The sequence below is a fragment of the Hemicordylus capensis genome, chromosome 17 (genome assembly GCF_027244095.1).
Source record: "Hemicordylus capensis ecotype Gifberg chromosome 17, rHemCap1.1.pri, whole genome shotgun sequence".
In the NCBI taxonomy this organism is placed as follows: domain Eukaryota; kingdom Metazoa; phylum Chordata; class Lepidosauria; order Squamata; family Cordylidae; genus Hemicordylus; species Hemicordylus capensis.
The window spans coordinates 2,235,790-2,262,117 of record NC_069673.1 but is presented as its reverse complement, the minus strand read 5'-3'; the positions used below and the strand labels follow the sequence as shown (position 1 = coordinate 2,262,117).

At 48.3% G+C, this 26,328-nt stretch overlaps 1 protein-coding gene across 2 annotated transcripts in view; it reads right to left on the bottom strand.

Annotated features, from left to right (window-relative positions):
* The window catches only part of SARDH (sarcosine dehydrogenase), an 81,907-nt gene that overhangs the window by 24,355 nt on the left and 31,224 nt on the right, over positions 1-26,328 (bottom strand). For both annotated transcript variants that reach the window (XM_053281704.1, XM_053281705.1), the window contains exons 12-17: positions 14,540-14,681; positions 12,812-12,895; positions 11,309-11,425; positions 8,419-8,557; positions 6,485-6,598; positions 3,209-3,356 (exon numbers count right to left, since the gene is read on the bottom strand). In XM_053281704.1, the coding sequence (XP_053137679.1) occupies positions 3,209-3,356; positions 6,485-6,598; positions 8,419-8,557; positions 11,309-11,425; positions 12,812-12,895; positions 14,540-14,681 (744 nt within the window). The remainder of the gene's footprint in view (positions 1-3,208; positions 3,357-6,484; positions 6,599-8,418; positions 8,558-11,308; positions 11,426-12,811; positions 12,896-14,539; positions 14,682-26,328) is intronic.

The window sequence follows — 26,328 nt, the reverse complement described above, 5'->3', positions numbered from 1 at the left end:
CTGCAGCGTTGCAGCATATACACCACGGAATCTTGTACCCACGAATCAGATACTTAAATCACAGAACTCTGAACTTGGCCCGTTGTCATTCAACAACAACACATATTTATATACCGCTTTTCAACAAACGTTTCCAAAGCAGTTTACATAGAGAAATGATAAATAAATAAGATGGGGCCCTGTCCCCAAAGAGCTCACAAACTAAAAATAAACCTAAGATCGACACCAGCAACAGTCACTGGAGGGATGCTGTGCTGGGGGTGGAGAGGGCCAGTTACTCTCCCCCTGCTCAATAAAGAGAACCACCATGTTAAAAAGGTGCCTATTTGCCCAGTGAGCAGGGTTATAAGAACCTAAGAACAGCCCTGCTGGATCAGGCCCAAGGAAGCCCATCTAGTCCAGCATCCTGTTTCTCACAGTGGCCCACCAGATGCCTCTGGGGAGCCCACAGGCAGAAGATAAAGGTGTGCCCCCTGCCCTGCTGTTACTCCCTTGCAACTGGTAATCAGAGGCATCTTGCCTCTGGGGCTGGAGGTGGCCTCTAGCCATCAAGGCTAGTAGCCACTGATAGACCTGTCCTCCGTGGATTTATTATTATTAATTATTATTATTAATTCGACTTCTATAAATAATAAGTAAATAAGATGGATCCCTGTCCCCAAAGGGCTCACAATCTAAAAATAAACCTAAGATCGACACCAGCCAACAGTCACTGGAGGGATGCTGTGCTGGGGGTGGATAGGGCCAGTTACTCTCCCCCTGCTCAATAAAGAGAACCACCATGTTAAAAAGGTGCCTCTTTGCCCAGTGAGCAGGGTTATAAGAACACAAGACAATCCCTGCTGGATCAGGCCCAAGGAAGCCCATCTAGTCCAGCATCCTGTTTCTCACAGTGGCCCACCAGATGCCTCTGGGGAGCCCACCGGCAAGAGCGAAGGGCATCACCCTAACCTTCTCTCTTACTACCACTCCCTGGCAACATCCCTAGCCACAATTTATTACCGTTCAGCTGCCGCTGGAGAGTCAAATTTGCCCACCCCTGGGTTATAGGCAAGGGTTCTTAACTCTTCCTTCTGTCTCTTCAGAAACGGGAGCTCAGTTTCTTGAATGTTGCATTGCAGTGTGTGTGTGTGGGGGGGGACCCTTTGTGAATGTGTGTCTGAATATGGCAGCACAGAAAAGTGACAGGAGCTGAAGAAGTTCTTTGGTGCCCTGATCTATTTGCCTGCTCATTGGCTTCGGATTCTGCAGCATGTCACAGATGCCAAATGTGTCAAGTGTGACAGCGGGGAAGCGTCCCTTTGGAGCAGCTCAAGGCTGGGGGAAAGGATGCCACTCGCTCAGCCACAGGGAGCGTTATGAGAATTAGCTGGGCCAATACAGGGATAATGAGTGGAAATCCTCTTAGAGTCAAAATGCAAAGCTGAGCCTGCCGTCAAAGTTGTGCCAGGAAGGAGAGGAGAAGAGAGCTGGTCTGGTGGTAGCAAGCATGACTTGTGCCCCTAGCTAAGCAGGGTCCGCCCTGGTTGCATATGAAAGGGAGACTAGACGTGTGAGGAGGGCAAGGTATTCCCCTCTTAGGGGATGAAGCCACTCTGGGAAGAGCAGAAGGTTCCAAGTTCCCTCCCTGGCAGCATCTCCAAGATAGGGCTGGGAGACACTCCTGCCTGCAACCTTGGAGGAAGCGCTGCTGGTCTGTGAAGACAATACTGAGCTAGATAGACCAAGGGTCTGACTCCTTTATGGGAGGAGAGCTGGTCTTGTGGTAGCAAGCATGACTTGTCCCCTTAGCTAAGCAGGGTCCCCCCTGGTTGCATATGAGTGGGAGACCAGAAGTGTGAGCACTGGAAGAGATTCCCCTCAGGGGATGGAGACGCTCTGGGAAGAACATTGAGGTTCCCAGTTCCCTCCCTGGCAGCATCTCCAAGATAGGGCTGAGAGAGACTCCTGCCTGCAACCTTGGAGAAGCCACTGCCAGTCTGGGTAGGCAATTCTGAGCTAGCTGGACCTATGGGCTGACTCAGTATACGGCAGCTTCCAATGTTCCTGGGTTCTTGCCTCTAACCACTATTCTGTTCTGGGAAGGACCTTGCTGGGTTTCAGGAGTCCAAGGTCAGCGGCGGGAGGGGACCAGTTCAAGGCAGAGAACGGACAGAGGGACAGGACCAAGGCCAGCTCCCAGGGCTGTGTGCAGAGCATCCACTAGGGGAAAGGAGGGTGGTGTTTCTGCCCTCCAAGAGTTCTGCTCTCCAGCCTCCTGTTTCTGCCAGAGCTCAAAGGGTCATTGGCTCCGATGAGTCTGGAGAACCTTCCCCAGGACAGACTGTTCCCTAGAGAAGACCTCTGGGTCTGAGGAGGGAGGGAGGCGAAAGTGGAGGTGGGTGGAATCGATACAGCTACTGCTGTATGAGGAGAGAGGGTCTTGTGGTAGCAAGCATTAATTGCCCCCCTTTGCTAAGCAGGGTCCACCCTGGTTTGCATTTGAATGGGATCCTAGAAATGTGAGCACTGGAAGATATTCCTCTCAGGGGATGGAGCATCTGAGCTTCCAAGTTCCCTCCCTGGCAGCATCTCCAGATAGGGCTGAGAGAGACTCCTGCCTGCAACCTTGGAGAAGCCGCTGCCAGTCTGGGTAGGCAATACTGAGCTAACTAGACCAATGGTCTGACTCAATATATGGCAGCTTCCTAAGTCTCTGTTCTGACCCCAACTCTCGCCCAAGCTGCCTGTGTCCTTCCCCAAATGAGGGGAAGGCCCCAGAGCTGGGGCCATGACAGTTCCTTGAAACCCTGGTTTGATCCTGGCTTGTCTGAACTAACCAGTTCCCCAAGTTCAGATGCAGTAGCAAGCGGCAGTTTATCCAAAACAGGAAGTGGAAACCTGGAGGAGGAGAGGGGCCATGGAATCCCTAGCCTTGCTGTGGCTCAGGAGCGCTCAGATTTTGTTGGACTACAGTCCCCATCGATTTCAGCTGATCCTACGACCACCCCTAAACTAGAGCTACAGAGAGCCCTCCTGAGCAATGTCTCTGCATTCACCCAAATCTTTCGAACTGCCCTCAGATTTCGAACTTGCCCTCAGATTTCGAACTGCCCTCAGATTTCCTGGGCACGGTTCGCCTCACCGGAAGCCACCAGAACTCACACTGGGATGGTGTTTTCTGCCCAAGGCAGGCAGACCCCTCCAGGTCCCCACCTGTGCCTCTCACCTGGAGGGTCCCTGGATGCTGATCATCCCGAGCTCTTCTGATTGGTCAATCAGCCGGCACTGGAACCGCCGATCTTGCAGCACGGTGGCGATGTGGGACCAGTTGTGCTGGGCCACAGCTCCTCCGACAGCGAGATAGTAGCCATCGCCTGGAAGGGATACCAGCGGCTGTTAAGCAGGCTTATTAATCATCCATTAATGCGAAATTAATTATTAAGCAGTTAAGCAAGCACTAAGAATTTCCCCATTGGTTATTGGAATCCATCTGGGGTAGAAAGAGAACACTAGCTTAATGAAGTCCAGAGTCACTGCTAAGGATATTTAGCGACTACTTTTCACAAAAACCCTTCTCAATATCTATTACAAAGAGTAAAAGGTAAAGTGTGCCGTCAAGTTGGTGTCGACTCCTGGCGCCCACAGAGCCCTGTGGTTATCTTTGGTAGAATACAGGAGGGGTTGACCATTGCCTCCTCCCGCACAGTATGAGATGATGCCTTTCAGCATCTTCCTATATCGCTGCTGGGGTTTCCCATAGTCTGGGAAAGATACCAGTGGGGATTTGAACCGGCAACCTTCTGCTTGTTTGTCAAGCATTCCCCCCTGTTCTGAGGTCTGCCAAGCCACGGACCTTGCATACTCCTTGCTAAAGCAATTCTCGGTCCCGACAGCTCAGATTCTGCAACCGTCTGCCAATGGTACAAAGTGAGAACATTTGTACGTTGAGAACATGGCGCAGAACGTTATTCCACATAACCTACCCACAGTGGGGCAAAGACCTTCCAAGATCCCATCGGGAGACTTTCCAGAATATCGGCACAGCCCTAAGGGACATGGATAGCCATTTTCTCTCTCTGTGTGTGTAAGGGGTCCCCCCAAAATTGTTAGTGGTTTATTTTTAGGTCCCCAAATTGACAGCCACCTGTTGCTTTCAGCTCTCCCAAGGACTTGTGGAATGCATACAAACCCGCTCGGACGTCAGGCCTATTCCATATTTCCATCAACAGAAATGCAGAGCATTCTGCACACCCTGAACATTATTCTCAAAGGAACTGTGGATTCTGCATCCTTAAGCTCCTCTCCTCCTCCTCTCACATTCAGACCGGAGTCGTCTGCCTAAGTGTCACGTAGCCCAATTCAAGAGCAGGGGCACAAGGCATTCGGGGAAAGCCGACAACCCTTCTCCTCTTTATCACTGGAAAACTTCACCCTAATGACCTCTCACCATGGTAATCAGCCTAGTCAACTAATGGAGCTTTGGGAGGGGGGAAATACCAAATCTGCTTTAATTACCTGTCAAATAGAAGAACATTCCAGCTTGTTTCCTTTCCCACCTAAAATCATGCTTTTGCCTGGATTGGTATTATTATTTTTTAAATCTATAATATGGCTTCTGGATGGAGTCCAAGCTCACTTGGAAAGCACGCTGGAGGTTTTGAAACAATGGAGAGTCTGCCTAGCGCAGTGGGGAGCTCTCCTTCCCAGAGGCCGGATGGCCATCTGTCAGGGATGCTGGGGCAGATTACTGTGGGGTTGGACTAGATGACCTCGAAGGACCCCCCAACTCTTTCTTTCAGGATTCAATTGTTTTAAATTACAAGCAAGCCAATTTAGGCTATACGTTAGTAAGAAATTCCTCACAGCAAGAACTGCAAGATTCTTGCCCTGAGCGGGGTGGTGGTGGACTAGATGATCTCCAAGAACCCTCCCAGCTCTAAGATCCCATGAGGGAGTTCTAGAGCTGGTGAGAAACCACAAGACCAGGCCTGCACAGCCCTCCAGCTGTTTCTGGACTACAACTCCCATCACCCCCCAGTCACAGCGGCCAAGAGTCATGGATGATGGGAGTTGTATTATTTGTTTGTTTGTTTGTTTGATCGATTTCTAGACCACCCTTACAGAATAGCTCGGGGTGGTAGTTGTAGTTGTAATCAGGCCGGTAGTTGTAGTAATCTCATGCCCTGGAAATCTCTGTCTGTCTGCTCTCAGGAAGAGAGCTGCTCTTCAGCAAACCTCCCTGCTGCTGCTAGCAACTTGCACAAATCCACTTGGAGGCTGCATGTCCCTTTCTCCCCTCTTAATTGTCCTTTATTATGCCAAATAAAGGCTGCCGGAGTGGGGGTCACGACTGCCCTTCTGAGCTGCTTGGAGCTAAAAGCGTCTGCAGCAAACTCAATAAGTGGTGCGCTGCTCTGCCAACAAGCCCCTCCCCCAGGAAAACCATTACGGGGGGGGGGGTGATTGGTAGAAAATGGGGTGGTGGTGTACACATGGCCAGTCAGGTGTTTGCCGGAGATAATGAAATCATGGTTCATTGCCAAGAGCAATTCTGTTTCTCTCTGTAAAATCAAAAAGGACGTAGACAACATCTGCAGGCCTCTATCGGAGACAGGAGCAACAGAAAGGGGTGCATTTGGTAGTCTCCTTCTGCTTGATGGAAAAGGGCCTCATCTGGGTATGGGGCTTAGGCAAAGAGGAGAGTGAATGGGAGGAGAACTGGTCTTGTGGTAGCAAGCATGGATGGTCCCCTCTGCTAAGCAGGGTCTTCCCTGGTTTGCATTTGAATGGGAGACTACCTGCGTGAGCACTGGAAGATATTGCCTTTAGGGGCCGGGGCCGGGTAGACGATATGGAGCTAGATGGACCAAGGGTCTGACTCAGTATATGGCAGCTTCCTATGCTCCTAAGCCTCTGACCCTGGTTTGGGAGTTGGGCACACTCCCGATTGGCCGGGGTGAGAATTCGACAAGCAGAGCAGGAAGAGGGGGAAATCCAGGTCTGTGAGCTGGGTATGGAAGCAGGGGTCTCTCCTCAGCTCACAAACAAGCACCTCACCCTCCTCCTCCCTTCTTAGCAGAATTCTCACAATAGGGAACATGCTCCTACCCTAGGGGAGGATTGCTGGTCTTGCAGTAGGAAGCATGATTTGTCCCGTTTGCTAAGAAGGGCCTGCCCTGGTTTGCATTTGCATGGGAGACCCCATGTGAGCACACTGGAAGAGATTCCCCTTCTTAGGGGAGGGAGCTGCTCTGGGAAGAGCAGAAGGTTCCAAGTTCCCTCCCTGGCGGCATCTCCAAGATCGGGCTGAGAGACCCTAAGTTCCCCCCCAAAAAACCCCACCCCCAAACCATCCCTAGACTCCCCCCAACCTACTTGGCCCTGCCTCTAGCTTTACCCACCCAGGTAAGAGATCTTTCAAAATTAATGTCGCCACCCTACTTAGCAGACAAATAAGACCCGTCCCGCTACCACCCCAAGGGACTGGGAGGTTTCCGGTTACCTTCAAACACTGGAGCCAGTGCCGAGTCCTGGGTGCCGGAGTCTATTGCGCTGACCGTCAGGTCACTTTCCACTCCCCCTTGCTTATTTAGCATGCACGTGTAAACGGTTGCCCCTGGAAACAGAAGAGAGACCCCCCCCCAGGTATCAAAGGCGGCCACCTGATCATTTGCAAAGTTCAGTGTTCATTGGGTGGGTGCGGAAATAAAGGGCTTAATCAGGGTTTCTCTGCATTGGCCCCATCGCTAATCAGCTTCCATTCAGCGGAGACAGACTGCAAGAAGGAGCAGAGACGAGGTCAGAGCATAGAAACCGGAGGGCAAAGCCTGACTCGACGTGGTGAATCTCTGGAAACAGTTTGAACACAACTTTGCTGTGGCGACAAGACAGATATCGCTCACTCTGGCGGGCAGTGAGCCCTGAAAGACATGGCGTTGTACTTTGCTAGTGTGCTGCAGAACGGTTGTCGGGTGCCTATTGGCCAGTGCCAGTGACTTGCCTTCCTCCTGCAGTGCCCACAGCAATTCCGCTGCTGTCGTTAAAACGCAATTTGGGGTGGGTGGGGTTACAATTTCTTCATGCAGTTTATATTTGATTCATTTTATTCATCCACTCATTCGATTTCCCTTCCAAAAAATGGCTCAGGTAGCAGTTTACAGAGAGAAATAACAAATAAATGAATAAGATGGATCCCAGTCCCCAAAGGGTTCACAGTCTAAAAAGAAACTTAGATAGACAGACACCAGCAACAGTCACTGGAGGGATGCTGTGCTGGGGATGGAGAGGGCCAGTTGCTCTCCCCCTGCTAAATAAAAAGAATCACCACATTAAAAAGGTGCCTCTTTGATCAGTTCACAGGGGACGCTCCCAGCTCTTGCATCCTAGGAGTCTAGATAGATAAGCCAAATAATTCTGGAATTGGAAGGAATTTTGGAGATCTTCTTGTTATGCCCATGAGCCAGCAGGGGTGCTCAGTACCATCTGCATGGTGGAAGGTTCGCTGTGAATTTTGACACCCCTAGCGATGGGAAGAGAGGCGATAACATTGCAAGACTCAGTGTGTTCGGCGTTCAGTGTGTTCCCAGGTTTTTATGGTCCTTGCCATCGGGCCTACTGCAGTCAAATGTGCAAGGGCGTTTTAAAAGCTTAAAAAAAATTAAGCATAAAAAACCTACTATAGAATTGTGTTGATGTTGTCAGAGGCATGGAAATGAAAACTGACAGGCATGTCCTCCAAGATTACTCCCGGGAGAGAGGACAACAATCTGTTCACTGTGACCCTAAGTTGCTACTCGATGCAAAAATGCCTGCAATTTTACCTGAATCATTTGTTCCCTGAGATGGTAAAGGTAAAGTAAAGTTGTGCCGTCGAGTCGGTGTCAACTCCTGGTGGCCACAGAGCCCTGTGGTTGTCTTTGGTAGAATACAGGAGGGGTTGATCATTGCCTCCTCCCGCACAGTATGAGATGATGCCTTTCAGCATCTTCTTATATCGCTGCTGCCTGATCTAGGTATCTGGGAAACACACCAGCGGGGATTCGAACCGGCAACCTCTGGCTTGCTTATCAAGTCATTTCCCCGCTGAGCCATTAGGTGGCTTCCTGAGATGGTGTTGATGGCCCAAATGTCATAGACTAAATCTGAGCCAATGCAATCCAGGCCCCACAGAGCTCTGTCATCGCCGCTGCTAAGCTTGGACCCAAATAAAAGAGGGCCGAGGTTCTACAAAGGGTGCTTTTGCCACAAGGATTTTTTCCCTTCATCCTTTCCCCAAGCCAAAGCAGTCAGATTTCGTTTTAAGCTTTGAACGGGGCAACCTTTGGCTAAACGTATCATTTTCTGGGTGGGGAGGTGATGCCCAATTCCACAGAAAGCGCCCAGGAGATTGGCAGTGCCGATGCCGTGAGGCTGAAAATAAGCAGGTAGAGATGGTACCTGGAGGCTTGTGAACATCCGCTGTAAACAGCCACTGGGCTGCTTTCCTGGCCTCGGGGCCGACAAGGTGAAATTTGCCGAAGTAAGACATGTCGAACACGGCCAGTGCATTCCGGCAGGTTAAGCATTCGTTCCTGATCTAAAAATGCAAAAGACAGACAGGCTGGAGGCCTCTTTCTCACACAGCGAGGGATAATAAAGGCAGACCGGAGAAGTCGCTCAAGTGAGAGGAAAGCAGCAGAAGGGAGCAATGGTTTGTGATTCATGCTGGAGCTTTTTATAGCTTAGAAAGAAGAGAGAGAGAGATTGAGATTCCTTGGGAAAGTCTTTCAAATGAAACCACTATGATAACGGCCCCTCCCTTGGCCTCCCAACTTTCAACATCCACAACTCCTTTTGGAGTGCAGAGACACCTTGAGAGATTAGCTATTCTTCCCTCTCACCACAGAACTCCTCTCTCAACTCCCAAACTGGTTTGGTTTTGCCATACGCAGCCGACAAGGCCTTCGCCGTGACGCGGAACCACCGGGACGCATTGGTCCGTCCAGTTTGCTGACGCCTGCAGGCTAAAACCTGCCTGGAAGCCATGCATCTTGTCTGGACGCCCTGTCCTATGAAATAAGATATGATGAAACTGGAGGCAATCTGTACATGCTCAAAGCTCCGGTTCGGAAGCTTTCGCTGGTCCAGAATGCTGCTGCAAGGATGCTCGTGGGTGCAAGTCGCTTCACGAGCGTCACACCCATCGTGCGGAAGATTCATTGGTTACCGGTCCACTTCGGGGCTAGATTCAAGGTGCTGGTCTTCACCTTTAAAGCTGTACATGGCTTGGGGCTGGGGTGCCTGTTGGACCGCATTCACCCACATGAACCTGCCAGGGCCCTCCGTTCATCAGCTCAGGCCCTGCTCATGGCCCCGCCACTAACAGAGATCCAGATGGCGGGGACTAGAGACAGGGCCTTTTTGTGTGTGGCCCCTCAGCTTTGGAATGCCCTCCCCAAAGAGCTTCACCATCCTCCCTCCCTTCAGTGTTTTTAAAAAACAATTGAAAACACATCTTTGTAATGAGGCTTTTAAATGTTCCATCTCTGTTTATATCCCGTGGGTTCTTTAGTTATAGTTCATAGTTGTTAGCTTTTAAAATAACTTTTAATTTGGAATTTTTTTTTAAAAAAAATGTAATTTTAAATGTGGTTTCAGCCTGGTTTAAACTGGTTTAACTTAAATTGGGTTCACTTTATTAATCTTAATTCACATTGTATCATTTTATTAATGTTGTGAGACGCTTCGAGCGGCCGTGTACTGGAGGAGTGGGATAGAAATATTTTAAATAAATAAATAAAAGGCACCCTGAGAGCATTGCCTTTCCCCGGCGCTTTCCTTCTATATGGATCTCCTTTGGAAAAGAGTTCCAGAACTGGGGACCACCTCCAAGAAGATCCTTCTTCTAATGGAGGATAATCTAGTCTCCACATGAGATGAAATTCAGATCAGGTCCTGTTAGAAGATCTCAAATGCCCAGGGGCGGGGGGTTTCAAAATAATAATGAATAAATCAAAAGGGTTTTTAATTCTATGAATAATTCAAGGAAGTTGTCCCAGATTTCTAATAATTTATCTGGTTTACTTGCTTTTATGAGAGCCCATTTTTCATGTGCAGCTAATTTGAGCAAGTCATGCACCCAATCCTCACTCTAAGGGGAACTGGAAGATTCCCATTGCTGCTATATTAATCTCGTGGCTACCAGTAAGCTCCTCCGAAGCCATTGCTCAGAATTTGATCTTAGTCCCCAGTTGGCTGGGATATACCCCACTCCTGCGTTCAGGTCCTTCAGTGGAAGAGATGAATCCATCACCAAATTAATAAGCATAATAACCTCCTTCCAGAAACCTTGCACTGTGGGATAGTCCCAGAGAGGAGAGCTGGTCTTGTGGTAGCAAGCACGACTTGTCCCCTTAGCTAAGCAGGGTCCGCCCTGGTTGCATATGAAAGGGAGACTAGAAGTGTGAGCACTGGAAGAGATTCCCCTCAGGGGATGGAGCCGCTCTGAGAAGAGCAGAAGGTTCCACGTTCCCTCCCTGGCAGCATCTCCAAGATAGGGCTGAGAGAGACTCCAGCCTGCAACCCTGGAGAAGCCACTGCCAGTCTGTGCAGACAATACTTAGCTAGATAGACCAATGGTCTGACTCAGTATATGGCAGCTTCCTATGTCCTGTGTTCTAACATAAGGGTTTGTTTTTGTTTTTTAAAATTTGCTTGGTGTTCTTGCAGACCACCATATGCACCTGCCCCCGCACGGTGTGGGGGCATACGCTATTCCACAAGATCACCAAGCAAATGTTTTGGGTTGTGTTTTTTTTAAGCAAAAGCAAGGCTTTAAGCAACACCAACTTATCTTCTTATATTCATTATTAAGTACCACTCTGGGAGTGGTACACCCTTACATGGACTTGAGTCCATGGGAAAAAACTGCAAAGGAACAGACAGGAACCCTACTCAAGCAGCCCTATGTGAGCGGCCCCCGAGGTTTCTTCCAGTTATCTTTATTGTGCTTATATGTGGCTAATATATTGCCCCATAACTTGCTCTACTTTACCTCACTTAATTCCACGGTTAAGCCCGCTGTCTGGGAAAGGCCCAGGTTTAGACTGGTGGTTCATTCTTCAGCATATTGTCCAGTTCTAACACTGCTTCCGATTGGCTCCAGCTAATCCCACCCGATCCCGACATGAGGACAGAGACACGGGACAATCGTATTTTCCTATCACATGCATCGGTCCCGCCACAGTCCAGAGCAGCAGGCTTTCTTTCCCTCAGAAGTCCCTATTCCCGACGTGCGGTTGGTGACGAGCGACGTATCCCCTCCGTCCCCCGGGCATGTGCTACTCACAACTCTGTGGTGAGGTGGGAAATCAAAGGTGTACTCGTCCGAGAGCAGCCGGCTGTAGGCGTAGTTCTCGTGGGGCTTGACGGAGCCGTATGCACCGTAATAGTCATACTCCAATATCTACAGAGCAAATGGTAAGGTAAGGCACGGGTTCCCACGCTTGGGTCTCCAGATGTTGTTGGACTACAACCCCCAGGATCCCTAGCCACAAAGGCCTTGGGAGTCGGAACCCAACGGGTTCTGGGGACTCAAGGTTGGGAACGCCTGAACCGAGAGGATAACGAACCCTTCCCACATCAATTTGGACTCCCTGTCCCAAAAGGGTTCACAGACGACTTCAGCGAGGCTAAAGGAAGACGGCAGTAACAGCCACAGGAAGGACTCCATGGTGGGCGGAAGAGGGGCTGTGGTTCTTCCCCTGCTGAAGACATGGGGGCCCCGCTTGAAAAGGGGCCTCGAGGCCCCATTAGGAGGGACCACTTAGAGGCCACTGCCACCTAATGGCACAGCGGAGAAATGCTTGACTAACAAGCAGAAGGTTGCCGGTTCGAATCCCTGCTGGTACTATATTGGGCAGCAGCGATATAGGAAGATGCTGAAAGGCATCATCTCATACTGCGCAGGAGGAGGCAATGGTCAACCCCTCCTGTATCCTGCCCAAGACAACCACAGGGTGCCGTCAAGTTGAAATTGACTTGATGGCACACTTTACCTTTTACTTAGAGGCCAGCCTTTGCTGGGGGCGGGGGCTGATTTATGCTGTCCACTCTGGGAACATCTCTGGAGGAAATGGAAAGGGGCTTCCCCAGCAAAAGGAATGAGAGAGAGGAGAGCTGGTCTTGTGGGGGCAAGCATGGATTGCCTCCTTTGTCAAGCAGGGTCCACCCTGGTTCGCATTTGAATGAATGGGAGACCACATGTGGGAGCACTGGAAGGTATTCCCCAGAGGGGATGAGGCTACTCTGGGAAGAGCATCTAGGTCCTCCTGCCAACATCTCCAAGACTGGGCTGAAAGGGGGGCTCCCGCCTGAGGGTTGGAGAAGCCGCTGCCAGTCAGTGTCGATGGAACCATGGTCTGACTCAGTATCTGGCAGCTTCCTATCTTCCTATGAGAAGAGGGTTCTCTGCCCCAAGTGGCTCACAATCAAGTGGGACCCCAGTGACAGCCACTGGAGAGACTCCATGTGGGGCTGAAGAGAGACATCCGCCCTCCCCTGGCTACCTTGGTAAGCCACTAAACGTTGCCCCTTTGAAGGGGGGATTCCCAATCTTGGCACCACAAGAGGGCCTGAAGATGGTTGCCTGTCCCAAAGGGGCTCACCACCTAAAGAGGAACCCAAGGGAGATGCCGGCAACAGCAAGGGTGAGGAGGGGCAGCAAAACCAGGAGGGCCACAGATGGGGAGAACTTTAGGTCTCTAGACAGAACCCGCCTGGTCTGCTATTTCTCTCTCCGCCATCCCCTTCTCGATCCCAGAAGTGGTGCTGGAGCCTTCACAATCCTTACCGGCGCCTTGCCGCGCGGATCAAACCAGCCTGGCCTCTCCCACCCATGTCTCTCCTGGAAGACGCAACCTTGCTGTAGAAGCTCCTGTGGGGAAATGGGGCAGGAAGGTGGAGAGTGTTAAAATACTGGAGTGCCATCATCATACCAAAGGGGATGACAAGCAAGAAATTAACTTATGAGTTCCGACCAGCATATGCAATTCAGCCTGAAGGTTTGATCACTGCCTTCCTTCGTTCACTTTCCCTCTGGGCTGTCCGACCCTCTTGGGGGTTCTCAGGCTGCCCTACAAAACCACTCCCTGGGGCAGGGATGTAAGCTAGGGGAGAGGGGGCCCGTGTTCAACCCTCTGCCCGGCAGCCCCTAGGAGTGAGGGAGATCATTCATTCATTCATTCATTCGATTTATATACCGCCCTTCCAAAATGGTTCAGGGTGGTTTACAACAGCTCAGAGCTGAGGGTCCCAGGTTCTTTGAACCATCCACTCAATTATAGCTACACTCCTGCTCTGGGGCCTATGTGAGGGTTTTTTTAAAAAAAAACTCTCAGCCAACTTGACAACATCCTCTTCCCTCACAGAAACCAGATTTTAAGTACCTGGCCAGCTGTGTTCCCTGAGCAGCTAGACTGTGTTTGAACATTCTATGACATCACATAGCACAGCCAATCAGTATTGGGGGTCCATAACCATATGTAAATTACAATATAGAGGATTTGCTTCTAAAAAAAAACCTTCTGCCACAGTTATATCATCAGGTCTGAACCAGATGATCTTTACGAGTCAATCTGTACTAAGAGCATCTCCTTCTCTGTTTGTTTTCAGGAAGACCCTTAAGACTCTCGTTTTGCAGGCTTTTAATTAGAATTAATTTTAATAATTTTTAAAACTTGTTTTAATACTTATTTTATTCTATTCTTTTTATTGTGTCATGTATTTTAATCTGTGACTGCTAAATATTTTAAATTTTGTATACTGCCTAGAGATGTACATATCAGGGGGTATTAAAATATGATTGATTGATCGATTGATCGATAGATAAATAAATATAGTGGCACATGTAAGGTAAGTCCTATAAACACTGTTACTTAAAATAATAAAATATTATACACCATTACTCACTAAAAACCCGGTAAACCCCACAATAATAAAATCCTATAAAATTCCTATATCATACAAATGCTAGTATAATGTATCCAAGGACCACTCTCATAGATGTCCAAAATTAGGGTGAGATTCCAAAAGGAGATTGTTCATCATGTGAAGCAGTAGACTGATATCCACAAAGGAGTCCATAAAACTTTAAGCTGCTTCATCAAAGCCATTTTTCCAATGGAGCCTCACCAAATTTGCAGGGGAAGCGTCTCTTGTTGATGGCCAGGCAGACCAGACAAATGGTTTTGAATGTATAAGCAATCGAATGTTCAGGGCATATAATGGTGGAAGGCTGAAAGCACTCTCCAGTTTAGCTATATTCATTCATTCATTCATTCATTCATTCATTCGATTTTTATACTGCCCTTCTGAGCTGGCTCAGGATGGTTTACAATTGTGCCCGTATAATACAGGTCTCCTCGTTAAGTTGAGAACAAAGTCAGGGGCTGGGAGCTTGATCAAGCTCAGTCCCAGCTGGGTAAGACACGACAGCAACTTTGCCCTGGCTCCCCAACTCTGCTTGCATCTCAAGCCCTTGCGTTACCCTGAGATCCTCACACAAGTTTCCTCCTCTCACCTCATGTAGCGGGTCTTTCCTCATGTTGCGTCCAGCCAGAGGCTCGTCATAAGGGAAGACAAGGGAATAGTTCTTGGCGTAGGACTCATGGCTCCGCTCTCGGATCCAGAGGTTGTTACTGGTGAGAGAGTGGTGAAACCTCCTGAAAGACAAAAAAGTTGTTCTAGTAAGAACTAATATTTCTACTTTCCTTTCACTATTCCTACAACTGGACTAAACTGGGTTCAAATCGGTTAGGTGGTCCACAAGTTAAACCTCTTGCACTTCAAAAAGTTCACGTGTCCGCCATCTTGGACCAGGGTGGGTGACACCATCACAAACTACACCATTGTGGTGTCCCTATGAGTCACTCATGACAACTGTACCAAATTTGGTTCAAATCGGTTAGGCGGTCCACAAGTTAGCCCACTTGCACCTCAAAAGTTAACACATCCGCCATCTTGAATCCGGGTGGGTGACATCATCACAAACTATGCTGTTGAGGTGTCCCTACAACTGTACCCAATTTGAGAGAACATCATCCTGTGCCCTTAAGGATCTTAGGTTCAAGATGGCAAAGGATAGAATCTTCCACTTGGGTGTGCATGAAACAAACATGATTTGGTTCCTCCATTTGCTTTTGTTATTAAACACTTAATTCATATCCTCAATCATTTATATAGTTTTCTCCTTCCTTTCACTCCATGTTTAACTTACTGTCCAACAGGAAAATGGCTTATGAAATCACCATGTCTCTGTGCGTGCACACTTGTGTCCCCTAATAACCTTTGTGTTTATGGTTTGATGCAACCCAAATTCACAGTATGTAAGAACCGGGGGGCCTGGGGGATCCCGATAGGGCTATTTTTATTTTTGCCAGTCTGACATCTTGTTTCAAGATGGCGGCCACAGAGTATAGTCAACACCCCTTTGGGACTCTTGGCTTGGCAGTCAGATGTGAACCAAATTCACAGCACATGGGAGGAGGTCCAAGGTAAGTGTTGCCATGTTAAAGGAAGCTGAAAGTAGCCTCCATTAGCTCAACTTGCTGTGTGTGCCTCTGTGTGTGTGTGTGTGTGTGTGTGTGAGAGAGAGAGAGAGAGATTTGTTTTCATTAAGGGGGCTTTACTTTGTAGTGTGGAAGCAGCAATATAACTTTAAACAGGCATTGTTGGGAAAACTTATATTCTGGCAACTGCTATTTTTTCACACACACACACCACCCACACACTCCGGCTCGAAGCCCTGAACAATGATGTACCCCGTGCACTGTGTGTGTGTGTGTGTGTGAGAGAGAGAGAGAGAGAGGGGGGGGGGAATACAGCCATCAACCACCAGCCCCCTCCAACTTGACGATTCTGTGGCCCAGCTTCTCCAACTTTCTGCAGCTTCCAGGACTGGAGCGAGGCCTGGCCAAAAACTGAAGATGGGGCCCTGCCTACTGCTACCACCTTCAGAGAGGTGTGGGGCAGGAGCAAAGACCCAACCAGTGCCCCCTCCTTTGGAAGCTCAGGAACATTTGTGCCCCCTCCCCATTCAGTGGTAGCTGTGCCTTTGCTGTGAAACATCCTCTCTCCCCTGGAAAAGTTGCAGTCCCCAGGCCCTTTACACATCATGTTCCACACTCAAACAATGAGTGTATGTATACACGTACGGAGGGACATAGGAAGCTGCCGTATACTGAGTCAGACCCTTGGTCCATCTAGCTCAGCATTGTCTACCCAGACTGGCAGCAGCTTCTGCAAGGCTGCAGGCAGGAGTCTCTCTCAGCCCGATCTTGGAGATGCTGCCAGGGAGGGAACTCGGAACCTTCTGCTCTTCCCAGAATATCTTCTGGGGAATATCTTCCAGTGTGCACACATGTAGTCTCCCTTTCAAATGCAAACCAGGGCAGGCCTTGCTTAGAAAAGGGGGCCATTCACACTTGCTACCACAAGGCCAGCTCTCCCCACATACACCCAGTTTGCACCACCTGTGGGATTTCGGGCTGGCAGATGACAGGACGGCAATTGCCACCAGCCCAGCCTTCCAGACTCCCTCGATGAGACTAATGATGACAGACATGCTTATGTACACACCATCCTGGATGTGGAGACGCAGTTGCTGTGACGAATCCTCCCGCAATGGAACAAAGAAACCTGCTGTCAGGTTTTGACACGGAGGGGCTTGCGTGATGACTGCCGGGGAACAGGCTGCTTCTTTCATACTACAAGAACAGCAAGGCATCTGAATAAATTATGTTTTGAGTTAGGGTGACACTACCCTGCTCCTCCGGTGCTCTGGGAGGATAAGACGCGCTGGCTTTCTGAGTAGGAAGGTGAAGCCCTGGCAGAATGCTTGCAGAGCAGGGTGGGCGTTTTGGAGAGTTCTCGCAGAGTTCAGCCCAAAGTACCGGTTCCTCTTCCCGGAGAAACTCTGGGAGGGGAAGGCACTTTTGCAGCCTGAGTATTTCAGCTCAGGTGTGTGTGTGGGGGGTGGGGGTGGGGGGAGTCAGCCATAGATGGCCCCAATTCATTGGCACATGTCACAATCTTGCCCTGATCCGGAATTTGAAGTCCGGCAGGGCATGACAGGACAGCGCCTGTGCTGTCACCGACACCCCGCCCCCAAATCCAGTCTTGCAGCTGGAAAGAGAGTGTCTCAACAAGAAGATTATTATTATTACATTTGATTATTATTATTACATTTACATATTATTACAGCCCAGAGCGGTGTACTACATACTTGAGTTTCTCTTTCACAACAACCCTGTGAAGTAGGTTAGGCTGAGAGAGAAGTGACTGGCCCAGAGTCACCCGGCAAGTCTCATGAGGCTGAAGGGGGATTTGAACTCGGGTCTCCCCGGCCCTAGTCCAGCACTCTAACCACTACACCACACTGGCTCATTACCTCCTTTAGATGCACATTACCGCCTTTAAAAAATAAGAAAGAAAGGGAAAAAAGGCCCTGAAAGCTAGACAGTCCATCGGAAACATGAGGGAAGCGGAAAGACCGATCGGCTGGACCCGCTTTGGATTTGTGCGGCAGGCAAGCTGGGATGTCAGGATGGGGCATTCAGCCTTGAAGAGCCAGCCCCCCAGCTCCGACGATAGCCTGGAGTTAGAACTAGAGATCCCAGAAGCAGCACCTTGAGCCTGAAAATCTGACCCCCCTCCCCACCCCAAAGCCTGCACTCCAGCAGTGACTTGATAGAATAGAGGGTCATTAGGCTCCAGGTCACAGGGCTGCCCCTTTCAATCGCTCTGCTCTCCGGGCAGGGAGGCGGAGCCTGGGAAGCAACAGTCTGAGCCTGGAGGTATTTAAAGCCTCCTCTCAGCTCTGGCCTTTCTCAGAGCAGGTTCCTGACTGGGAGCTCTCCAGGGTGCTACAGACTTAACGGCCCTGTCCTGCCACCAAGGTCAAGGGTGCTCAACTTCAGCCCTCCAGGTGTTTTTGAACTCCCATAATCCCCAGCCACAATGGCCAATAGCCAGGGATTATGGGAGTTGTAGGCCAACATCTGCAGAAGGGCTGAAGCTGAGCAGTCCTGACGTAGGTCTTCATTGGCCGGGGGTGACAGGACAGCGCCTGTGCCGTCACCAACACACCATCTCCAGATCCTTCAAGCAGTTTTGCAACTGCAAAGAGAACGCCTCAACAAGAATACGCTCAGTTCAGTCCAAAGTACCGGTTTCTCTTCCAGGATGAACTCTGGGAGGGGGAAACACTTTTATAGCCTGAGTATTTCAGTTCAGGGGATGGCACCAGCTGGTTGGCACAGGTCACAATCTCACCCTGAACATGAATTTGAAGTCTGGCAGGGTGTGACAGGACAGCGCCTGTGCGGTCACTGACATGCCATCTCCAAATTCTTGAAGCTGTTTTGCAACTGGAAAGAGTGTCCCAACAAGAATATGCACATTTCCCCTTCAAGAACAAAACCAAACCCTGACACCTAGGCAATCCATCTGAAACATAAAGAAAGACCAATGGGCTGAAAAATTCTTTGGACTTGTGAGGAAGTCCAAACTGAAATGTCAGGATGCGAAGGGGGTCCTCAACACAGTGCCCTTCCTGGCCTACTCCTACCTGGGGAGATGTTTCAGCAGCCCTCTCTCCTGCTGTTACTCCCCTGCAACTGGTACTCAGAGGCATCCTGCCTACTCTGACTAGTAGCCATTGATATACCTCTCCTCCATGAAGTCATCATGTCAACCCTTTTTAAGTCAACCCTTTTTAAAGTCATCCAGGCTGTTGGCTGTTACCACATCCTGTGGCAGAGAGTTCCACAAGTGGACTCTGGACTTCTAGTCTCCCATTCATATGCAACCAGAGTGGACCCTGCTTAGCTAAGGGGACAAGTCATGCTGGCTACCCCAAGACCAGTTCTCCTCTCTGTGTAACATGTGAATCACACTTTGGGGTTCCCCCACCCCCGAATTGGCAGCACCAGACTGACAATGCTATTAACAAAGGAGGACCAATATAGCAGGAAATCTGTCTTGTGTAAACTTTCAACCGTGTGAAAATATTTATATATTTAAACAGCATGTTTAAAATATTGTTGTGTTTTAAATGTCTTGTTTTTTGTTTTTAACTAGGCTTTTATTTTCTGTTGTAAACCACCCCAGAGAGGTAAGCTTTGGGTGGTATAAAAATATGTTCAATCAATCAATCAATCAATAAAACACAACCACACCTAGATTTCCCCAGCAGCCAGAAATGCAGTTGTCCAACTAGTGAAACCACACAAGGATCTTTCCAGCGCTTGTTTCTCTTTGACACAGAATGCAAACTTCTGTGACTGTTAATGGTCTCTCCTGAAATATAGGGTAAACATTATGAACGAATGCATGGCGCTTTTTTTTTTTTAAAAAAAATTACGGTCAGTGACCAGCAAGTAAAAATAAAAGTTAAAAAATCAAAACAACACAAAATAAGATCAAAACAACAGAGGCCTGTTATAAAAACATCAGCCCATACAAGGGTCTCGTATACAATTAGTCAATTGCTCCCGTCTCAGTTTACAAGCTACGGCCCAGAATCTTGCTAATTCTGAATCTTGCTAATAATCTTGCTAATAGGTGTCATGGCTATATACTGGTCCGCCAGCAGGAAGGAGTAAGGTGAACTCAAACCTTACCCCACACCCTTCTCAATTCCTTCCCCTCCAATGGAGGAGGGAGAGCCAGGGAAACAGCCCTGGAAAAACCATCCCCCTCCTTCCCTCCCCCAGCTGGAGATACTGGGGACATTTTGAACCAGCGTTGGGAGGCGCTCCCTTTCTGAACACTTGGGCTGGTAACTATTGCCCAAACGGGCCATAGGTCTCTTGGCCTTAACAGGTGGCCTCTGGCGCCTCCATTCTCTGCAGAGTATCGAGGCAACCCAAAGCTAAACACTCCACTATCCTATCCTTGGCCACCTCAACCCTGAGAAAGGAGAGGTGGCCTGGTGGTAACAAGCATGGATTGTTCCCTTTGCTAAGCAGGGTCCAGCCTGGTTTGCACTTGAATGGGAGACTCCATGTGTGAATACTGCAAGATCTTCCCCTCAGGGGATGGGGCCATAACTCAGGGGAAGAGCACCTGCATACTCGCAAGCAGGAGGTTCCAAGTTCCCTCCCTGGCAGCATCTCCAAGACAGGGCTGAGAAAGAGACTCCTGCCTGCAGCCTTGGAGAAGCCGCTGCCAGTCTGGGTAGACAATCCTGAGCTAGATGGACCAAGGGTCTGACTCGGTATAAGGCAGCTTCCTAGGTTCCTATGAGCTGGAAAGCAGGCACTGACGGGTAGGAATTTCTGATAACTCCAGGTCCAACCCTTTGGACGAGCCTGACTCAGAGCATACTATCACTGGAGGTCCAGGTTTGAGGTCCCAGCTCCTTGTATCCAGGACCTGAGTCCTGCACCTCCAGGAGTGGTGCCTGCCTCTCCATCTCAGGATATGAGTTATCAGGATCTCTTGATAAGTGAGCAAAGAGGCACCTTTTAAAAGTGGTGATTCTCTTGATTTTGCAAGGGGGGGAGCAACTGGCCCTATCCATCCCCAGCACAGCATCCCTCCAGTGGCTGTCGCTGAGGTCTCTCTTGTGTTTCTTTTTGAGATTGTGAGCCCTTCAGGGACAGGGAGACATCTTATTTCTCTATGTAAAGCGCTTTGAGTACTTTTGTTGAAAAGCGGTATATAAATATTCTTCGTTGTCGTCATCATAGTTCTGGCTGTTCCTTGAGCTCCGGACCGTGATGAAGCCTCTACCCTCCATCATGGTTCATGGTCACGGGCTTCCGACAGCTAGGCACCCGCCTAGACCTCAAGCCCCAGAGAGAAGCTGGCCTTCTCAAGTGGCATCTTCTGGGGTGGCCCAGTTCCCCACACCAGCAAACTCTTCCACTTCCTCTGGGATGTTTCATCCCCAGACTGCTGGTGGGGCACGCTCAGCTTTTAAGGCACGGGCAGGGTTTCCGCAAGCGGCTGTGCGCCCTTCAAGTGGAACCGGAGAAGTCGCCAGAGGTCAGCAGGGAAGCTGGGTCAGACACATCTTTCCAGTGCCCTCTGCTGGCCGTCTGGGGCCGTCTGCTTTCATTCGGGCTGAAAGGCCACTTTCCTTTTTCCGAGGCCTTTTTAAACAGCTGCCTTAACGTTAACGCCCAGCCCCAGTTCTCAGCCTGAGTAGTACCAGATCAGATTCATTGATTTACGGCCAATGACCAAATAAGCACTAGAGCAAAAAACAATGCAGTGACTTAAGTAAAAATGTAAAAACCGGTTTGCAGACACCTTATTTTGCACGCCTCCGAACAAAAACAAGCCAGCCTGTGGGCGACTTCTTCATGCTTATCTTCTAAAAAAAATAAACAATAAAATGTTCCTCAGACCAATCCAAGTGTTTCTTTTGATAGGGATCGATCGGAATAGAATGGGCGATGTCAAAAAAAGGGCAATTGAACAAAATATGTGTTAATGTTTCCACCTCCGCAGCTCCACATGGACACAAACGTTCCTCCAAGGGGGTCCCTCGAAATCGGCCCTCCAAAACAGCTGAAGGGAGGACATTAAAATGGGCTTGAGAAAAGACCCTCCCCAGCCTGGGTGTAGGCAAGTGTGTAAAGCATGCAGCTGGCCTCGGGTAATTTGGGAAGCCAAGATAATTATATCTAGAAGAAATCAGGCTAAGGCCACTCTGCCTTTCAGGGTTGATTTGTATATGCAGAACAAGCATTGCATGTCTGAATGTTCCCCTACATAGCCGAAAGGCCATCTGTCATCCAGGCTACGTTACTCAATAGTACTACACAGGAGTTTAGAGTAACTTACTTTCAGTAGGACTACTCAGGAGTCACTTAGTCTGGATGCCAGCCACTATCTTTTATTGCAAGCAACAGAATCTGATGAGGCTGTTTTAGAGTCTCCTAGCTGCTACAGTCCATAATTTGTATGTATGCTTTATACGGTGTTATACTACGTCAGACCATTGGTCCATCTAGCTTGGTGTTGGCTGCTCTGACGGGCAGGTTCAAGATTTCATGTGTGTTTTATGTGCTAACACACACACAAACCTATCTGGATCCAACAATTACCTGCGATACAAAAAGAGAATCAAATAATATAATACTAATGAGTTTGAGGCAGTGGCCAGAAGTGCCTTCTATCAGCTTCGGCTGATACGCCAGCTGCGTCCGTTTCTTGAGATAAACGACCTCAGAACAGTGGTACATATGCTGCTCACCTTCAGGCTTGACTACTGCAATGCGCTCTATGTGGGGCTGCCCTGGTAAGTAGTCTGGAAACTACAGCTGGTCCAGAATGCACTGCCAGTTTGGTCTCCGGGTCATCTCGGAAGGACCACGTTATTCCTGTATTGAAAGATTTATACTGGCTGCCAATAAGTTTCCGGGCAAAATACAAGGTATTGTATAACCTATAAAGCCCTAAACGGCTTGGGCCCTGGGTATTTAAGAGAACATCTTCTTTGTCATGAACCCCACCACCCTTTGAGGTCATTAGGGGAGGTCCGTCTGCAGTTGCCACCGGCTCGTCTGGTGGCTACTCAGGGACAGGCCTTCTCCGTTGCTGACCAAAGGCTTTGGTATGCGCTCCCTAGCGAAATAAAAGCCTCCTCATCTCTGACAATTTTTAAAAAGTCTTTAAAGATGCATCTGTTCACCCAGGCTTTTAATTAAATATTGTTTTAATAGTTTTAACATTGTTTTAAAATACTGTTTTAAAATTTTAAATTGTTGTAATGTGTTAACTTTTTCTGTTATCATTTGTTTTGTTTTAACTAATGTTTTACATTTTTCGATTGTCATTTATTTTGCTTTTTTGTAAACCGCCCAAAGATGCAAGTTTTGGGCGGTATAAAAATATGTTAAATAAAATAAATAATAAATAGATAATGTCCAATTTAATAGAACTATATGCAATACAACAAAAAGGTATCCTAACTCAATTAAATATGGTTCCTCCAAATCAGTACAATACATCCGTATGACAAAACTAAATCCTTTGACATTGATAAGTGAGATCTCAGAAAAATGTCCACTATGACACTGGTTAAGAAAGTTAGGTGAAATAATGTCTCAACTGATTCATCTCTGAAGCTGTGCTGTTAACTTATGGGAGAGGGGGGGAAGGGATGAATGTCACCATACATAGGCATGTGCATGAACCAAAAATCATGGTTCGGCTCGAATTTGAACCGAATTTGAGATGAACCGTGTGCTCCTGAACCAGTTCAGTCAAACCGAACAGGCAGTCCGGTCTGTTTGACCGAACTGGTCTGCCCAAACTGGGCTTCATTCAATCCGGTCTGCAATCGTCCCGGTTCAAGGCGATCCAGTTCAGCATCGAAAAGCTTATGCACACCCCTAACTATACAACTGCCAGTGCAGTACTCAGTTGAAAGGTAGAATGTCGGATTTATCTTGTGCTTCTTGCCAGACACGTTTCGGCTATGAGGCTTCTTCGGTGACAGACAGAAGTGAAGGGAGAAGAACCTCTTCGCTTAACCCCTATGCAGGGATATAAATCAACAAGTGAAAAAAATCTTGGAATAATCTCTTCAAGCCTGCCACTGAAGAAGCCAGCACAAAGGCCAAAATGTGTCTGGCAAGAGGCCAAGATAAATCCGACATTTTACCTTTCCACTGGGTACGGCACTGGCAATTGTATGTTGACATTCATTTTTTTCAGACCAAGGGGTGGACAACACACCTGTTCCTTCCACCCGCTATAAATGTAATTACTACATAGCTACTACCTTGCTTTGTGTCTCACTCACGCACATCACACAGAAGCAGAAGGCAGGCCATGAGATCAGGCTGACACGTAAATTAACAATGGCTATAAAGCGGAATCGATTCTCGGTCCCTCCGAGGCTGAAACAGCTGCCGAGAAACCAGACCTGCATTTCCAGGGCAACCCACTGGTTCCTAGAAATCCACCTCTGGCAATTAAAAAAAAATAAAAATCTAAAAACCCATCTTTTTAACCAAGTTTTCTCAGCCTTTAAAAAAAAAATGTTGGTTTTAATTTTGTGATTGATTTTAAATTGTTGAATTGTTTTAACTTTTTATATGTTTTTAATTGTTTTATGTTCACCGCCCAGAGACAAAAGTTTGGGAGTCATATAAATGTGATGGATAGATAGACAGATAGACAGACAGATAGATAGATAGATAGACGACAGTCTGGAGTCAGAAAACCCTGCAGAAAAACCGCCCGTTGAAATTCCTATCAGGGCCTAGAGGCTGCAGATATCTCAAGGGGTGCCCTTGCTATAGAATTCCACAAGGCTGTACAGGTACGAAGAGGGGAATGCATTGTTTGGGAAATGCTCACTTCCCCCCACCCCAAGAGTTCTTGTGAAACTGAGTGTGATTCACAAGAGAGAGTTCCGAAAGGCCACACGTACGCGCACCCACCCACCCATGTGGTAAATCCGATACACCCGACTCTGCCCTTGCGTACCAGGCATGCTTTAAATGACGGCACATGTGTTATTGTACTGTGATCTAGACAGGGATTTTCGCCACCATTCTATCTCCATGTGTTTGATCAACTTCCCACGCCATTCAGATCTTTTATGAATTTTGTTAACTTTCTGACCAGAAAGATGAGATCTCTTTAAATGTCGCCATGTTTTCCTGGGTGGCTAGCAAAATCCAGCAATGAACATTAGCCCCCCCACAATGAAAGGGGCTCGAATTTAGTCTGCAAAGGTGGACATCATTGGATACAGTATTGACTGTGCAAATGTTGATTGATTGATTGATTGAGTGCCATCAAGTCGGTGTCGACTCTTAGCGACCACATAGATTCTCTCCAGGATGATCTGTCTTCAGTTTGGACTTTCAGGTCTCTCAGTGGTGCATTCATTTCTGTTGTGAATGAGTCCATCCACCTGGCTGCTGGTCGTCCTTTTCTTCTCTTTCCTTCAGCATTCCCCTGGAGAAGCTTATGGACTTCTCAAGGGAGCTGGGTCTTTGCATAATGTATCTGAAGTATGATAGTTTGAGCCTGGTCATTTGTGCCTCAAGTGGAACTTCAGGATTGATTTGATTTATGATCCATTGATTTGTGCTCCTGGCTGTCCATGGTATCCGCAAAAGTCTTCTCCAGCACCCAAGTTCAAAAGAGTCCATGCTTTTTCCATCTTGCTTCTTCAAAGTCTATTCTTTCGCATCCATAGAGTATTACAGGGAAAACCATTGTCCGAACGATTCTCATCTTTGTACGTATAGACCCATCACGGCATCTAAAGATCCTTTCCGAGGCCTTCACTGCAACCCTACCAAGTGTTAGTCTGTGGCGTATTTCTTGACTGCTGGATCCTTGACTGTTGATGGTCGATCCTAAAAGGCAGAAGCTATCCACTGCATCAGTGTCTTCATTACCAATTCTGAGGCTGGTTGCTGTGCCTATTGTCATTAGTTTAGTCTTCTTGACATTTAGTCGTAGTCCCATTTTTTCACTGTGCTCCTTGACTTTCATTACTAGAGCTTGTAAATCATCCACATTCTCAGCTCTCAGAGTGGTGTCATCAGCGTAGCGCAGGTTATTGATGTACTATGCTTAATTAATTTGTTTTTTCCCTACTTGTATTGAGTATTTACTGGTCTGTGACTGTAGCAATAAAGACTGACTGACTGACCCAGTTGTCAGTCCTAGAATTTTACTGTATTTGGTAGCTGACGGTGCATTTCCCCTTTTGGCGGAATTTTACTATTGGCTTGCGGCAGTATTTGACCACACCTGGGATTTACTATTTGATTAATTGGCCTGGCTTTAAGAGAGGGAGAGAAAAGCAAATGCCTCATTCCAAACCTAAATGATAAAACTGGAAAGGCTGGCCGGTGTTGAGTATGCAAATATTTGGGATTCAGCTCGAGTGTAAACTGAATGGGCGAGCTGGGCTCCCTTCAAGGAGCAAGGACACAGCTGTCCCCAAACACACCCAATGATGTGCCAACCCACTCTGATCTCAGGAGAACGGGAACATCAGGAATGAAGTTTGATGCCTCCTGCACTGCTCCAATCCAGGTAGGAACGTGCTCCAAATGCACCTTGTTCAAGTGGCGATTCTCTTTGTTTAGCAGGGGGAGAGCAACTGGCCCTATCCGTCCCCGGCACAGCATCCCTCCAGTGGCTGCTGCTGGTGTCAATCTCATGTTTCTTTTTTAGATTATGAGCCCTTTGGAGACAGGGAGCCATTTTATTGATTTATATCTATGTAAACCACTTTGAGAATTTGCACTCGAGGCACAAATGGCCAGGCTCAAACTATGCTACTTCAGACACATGCTGCGAAGACGCAGCTCCCTTGAGAAG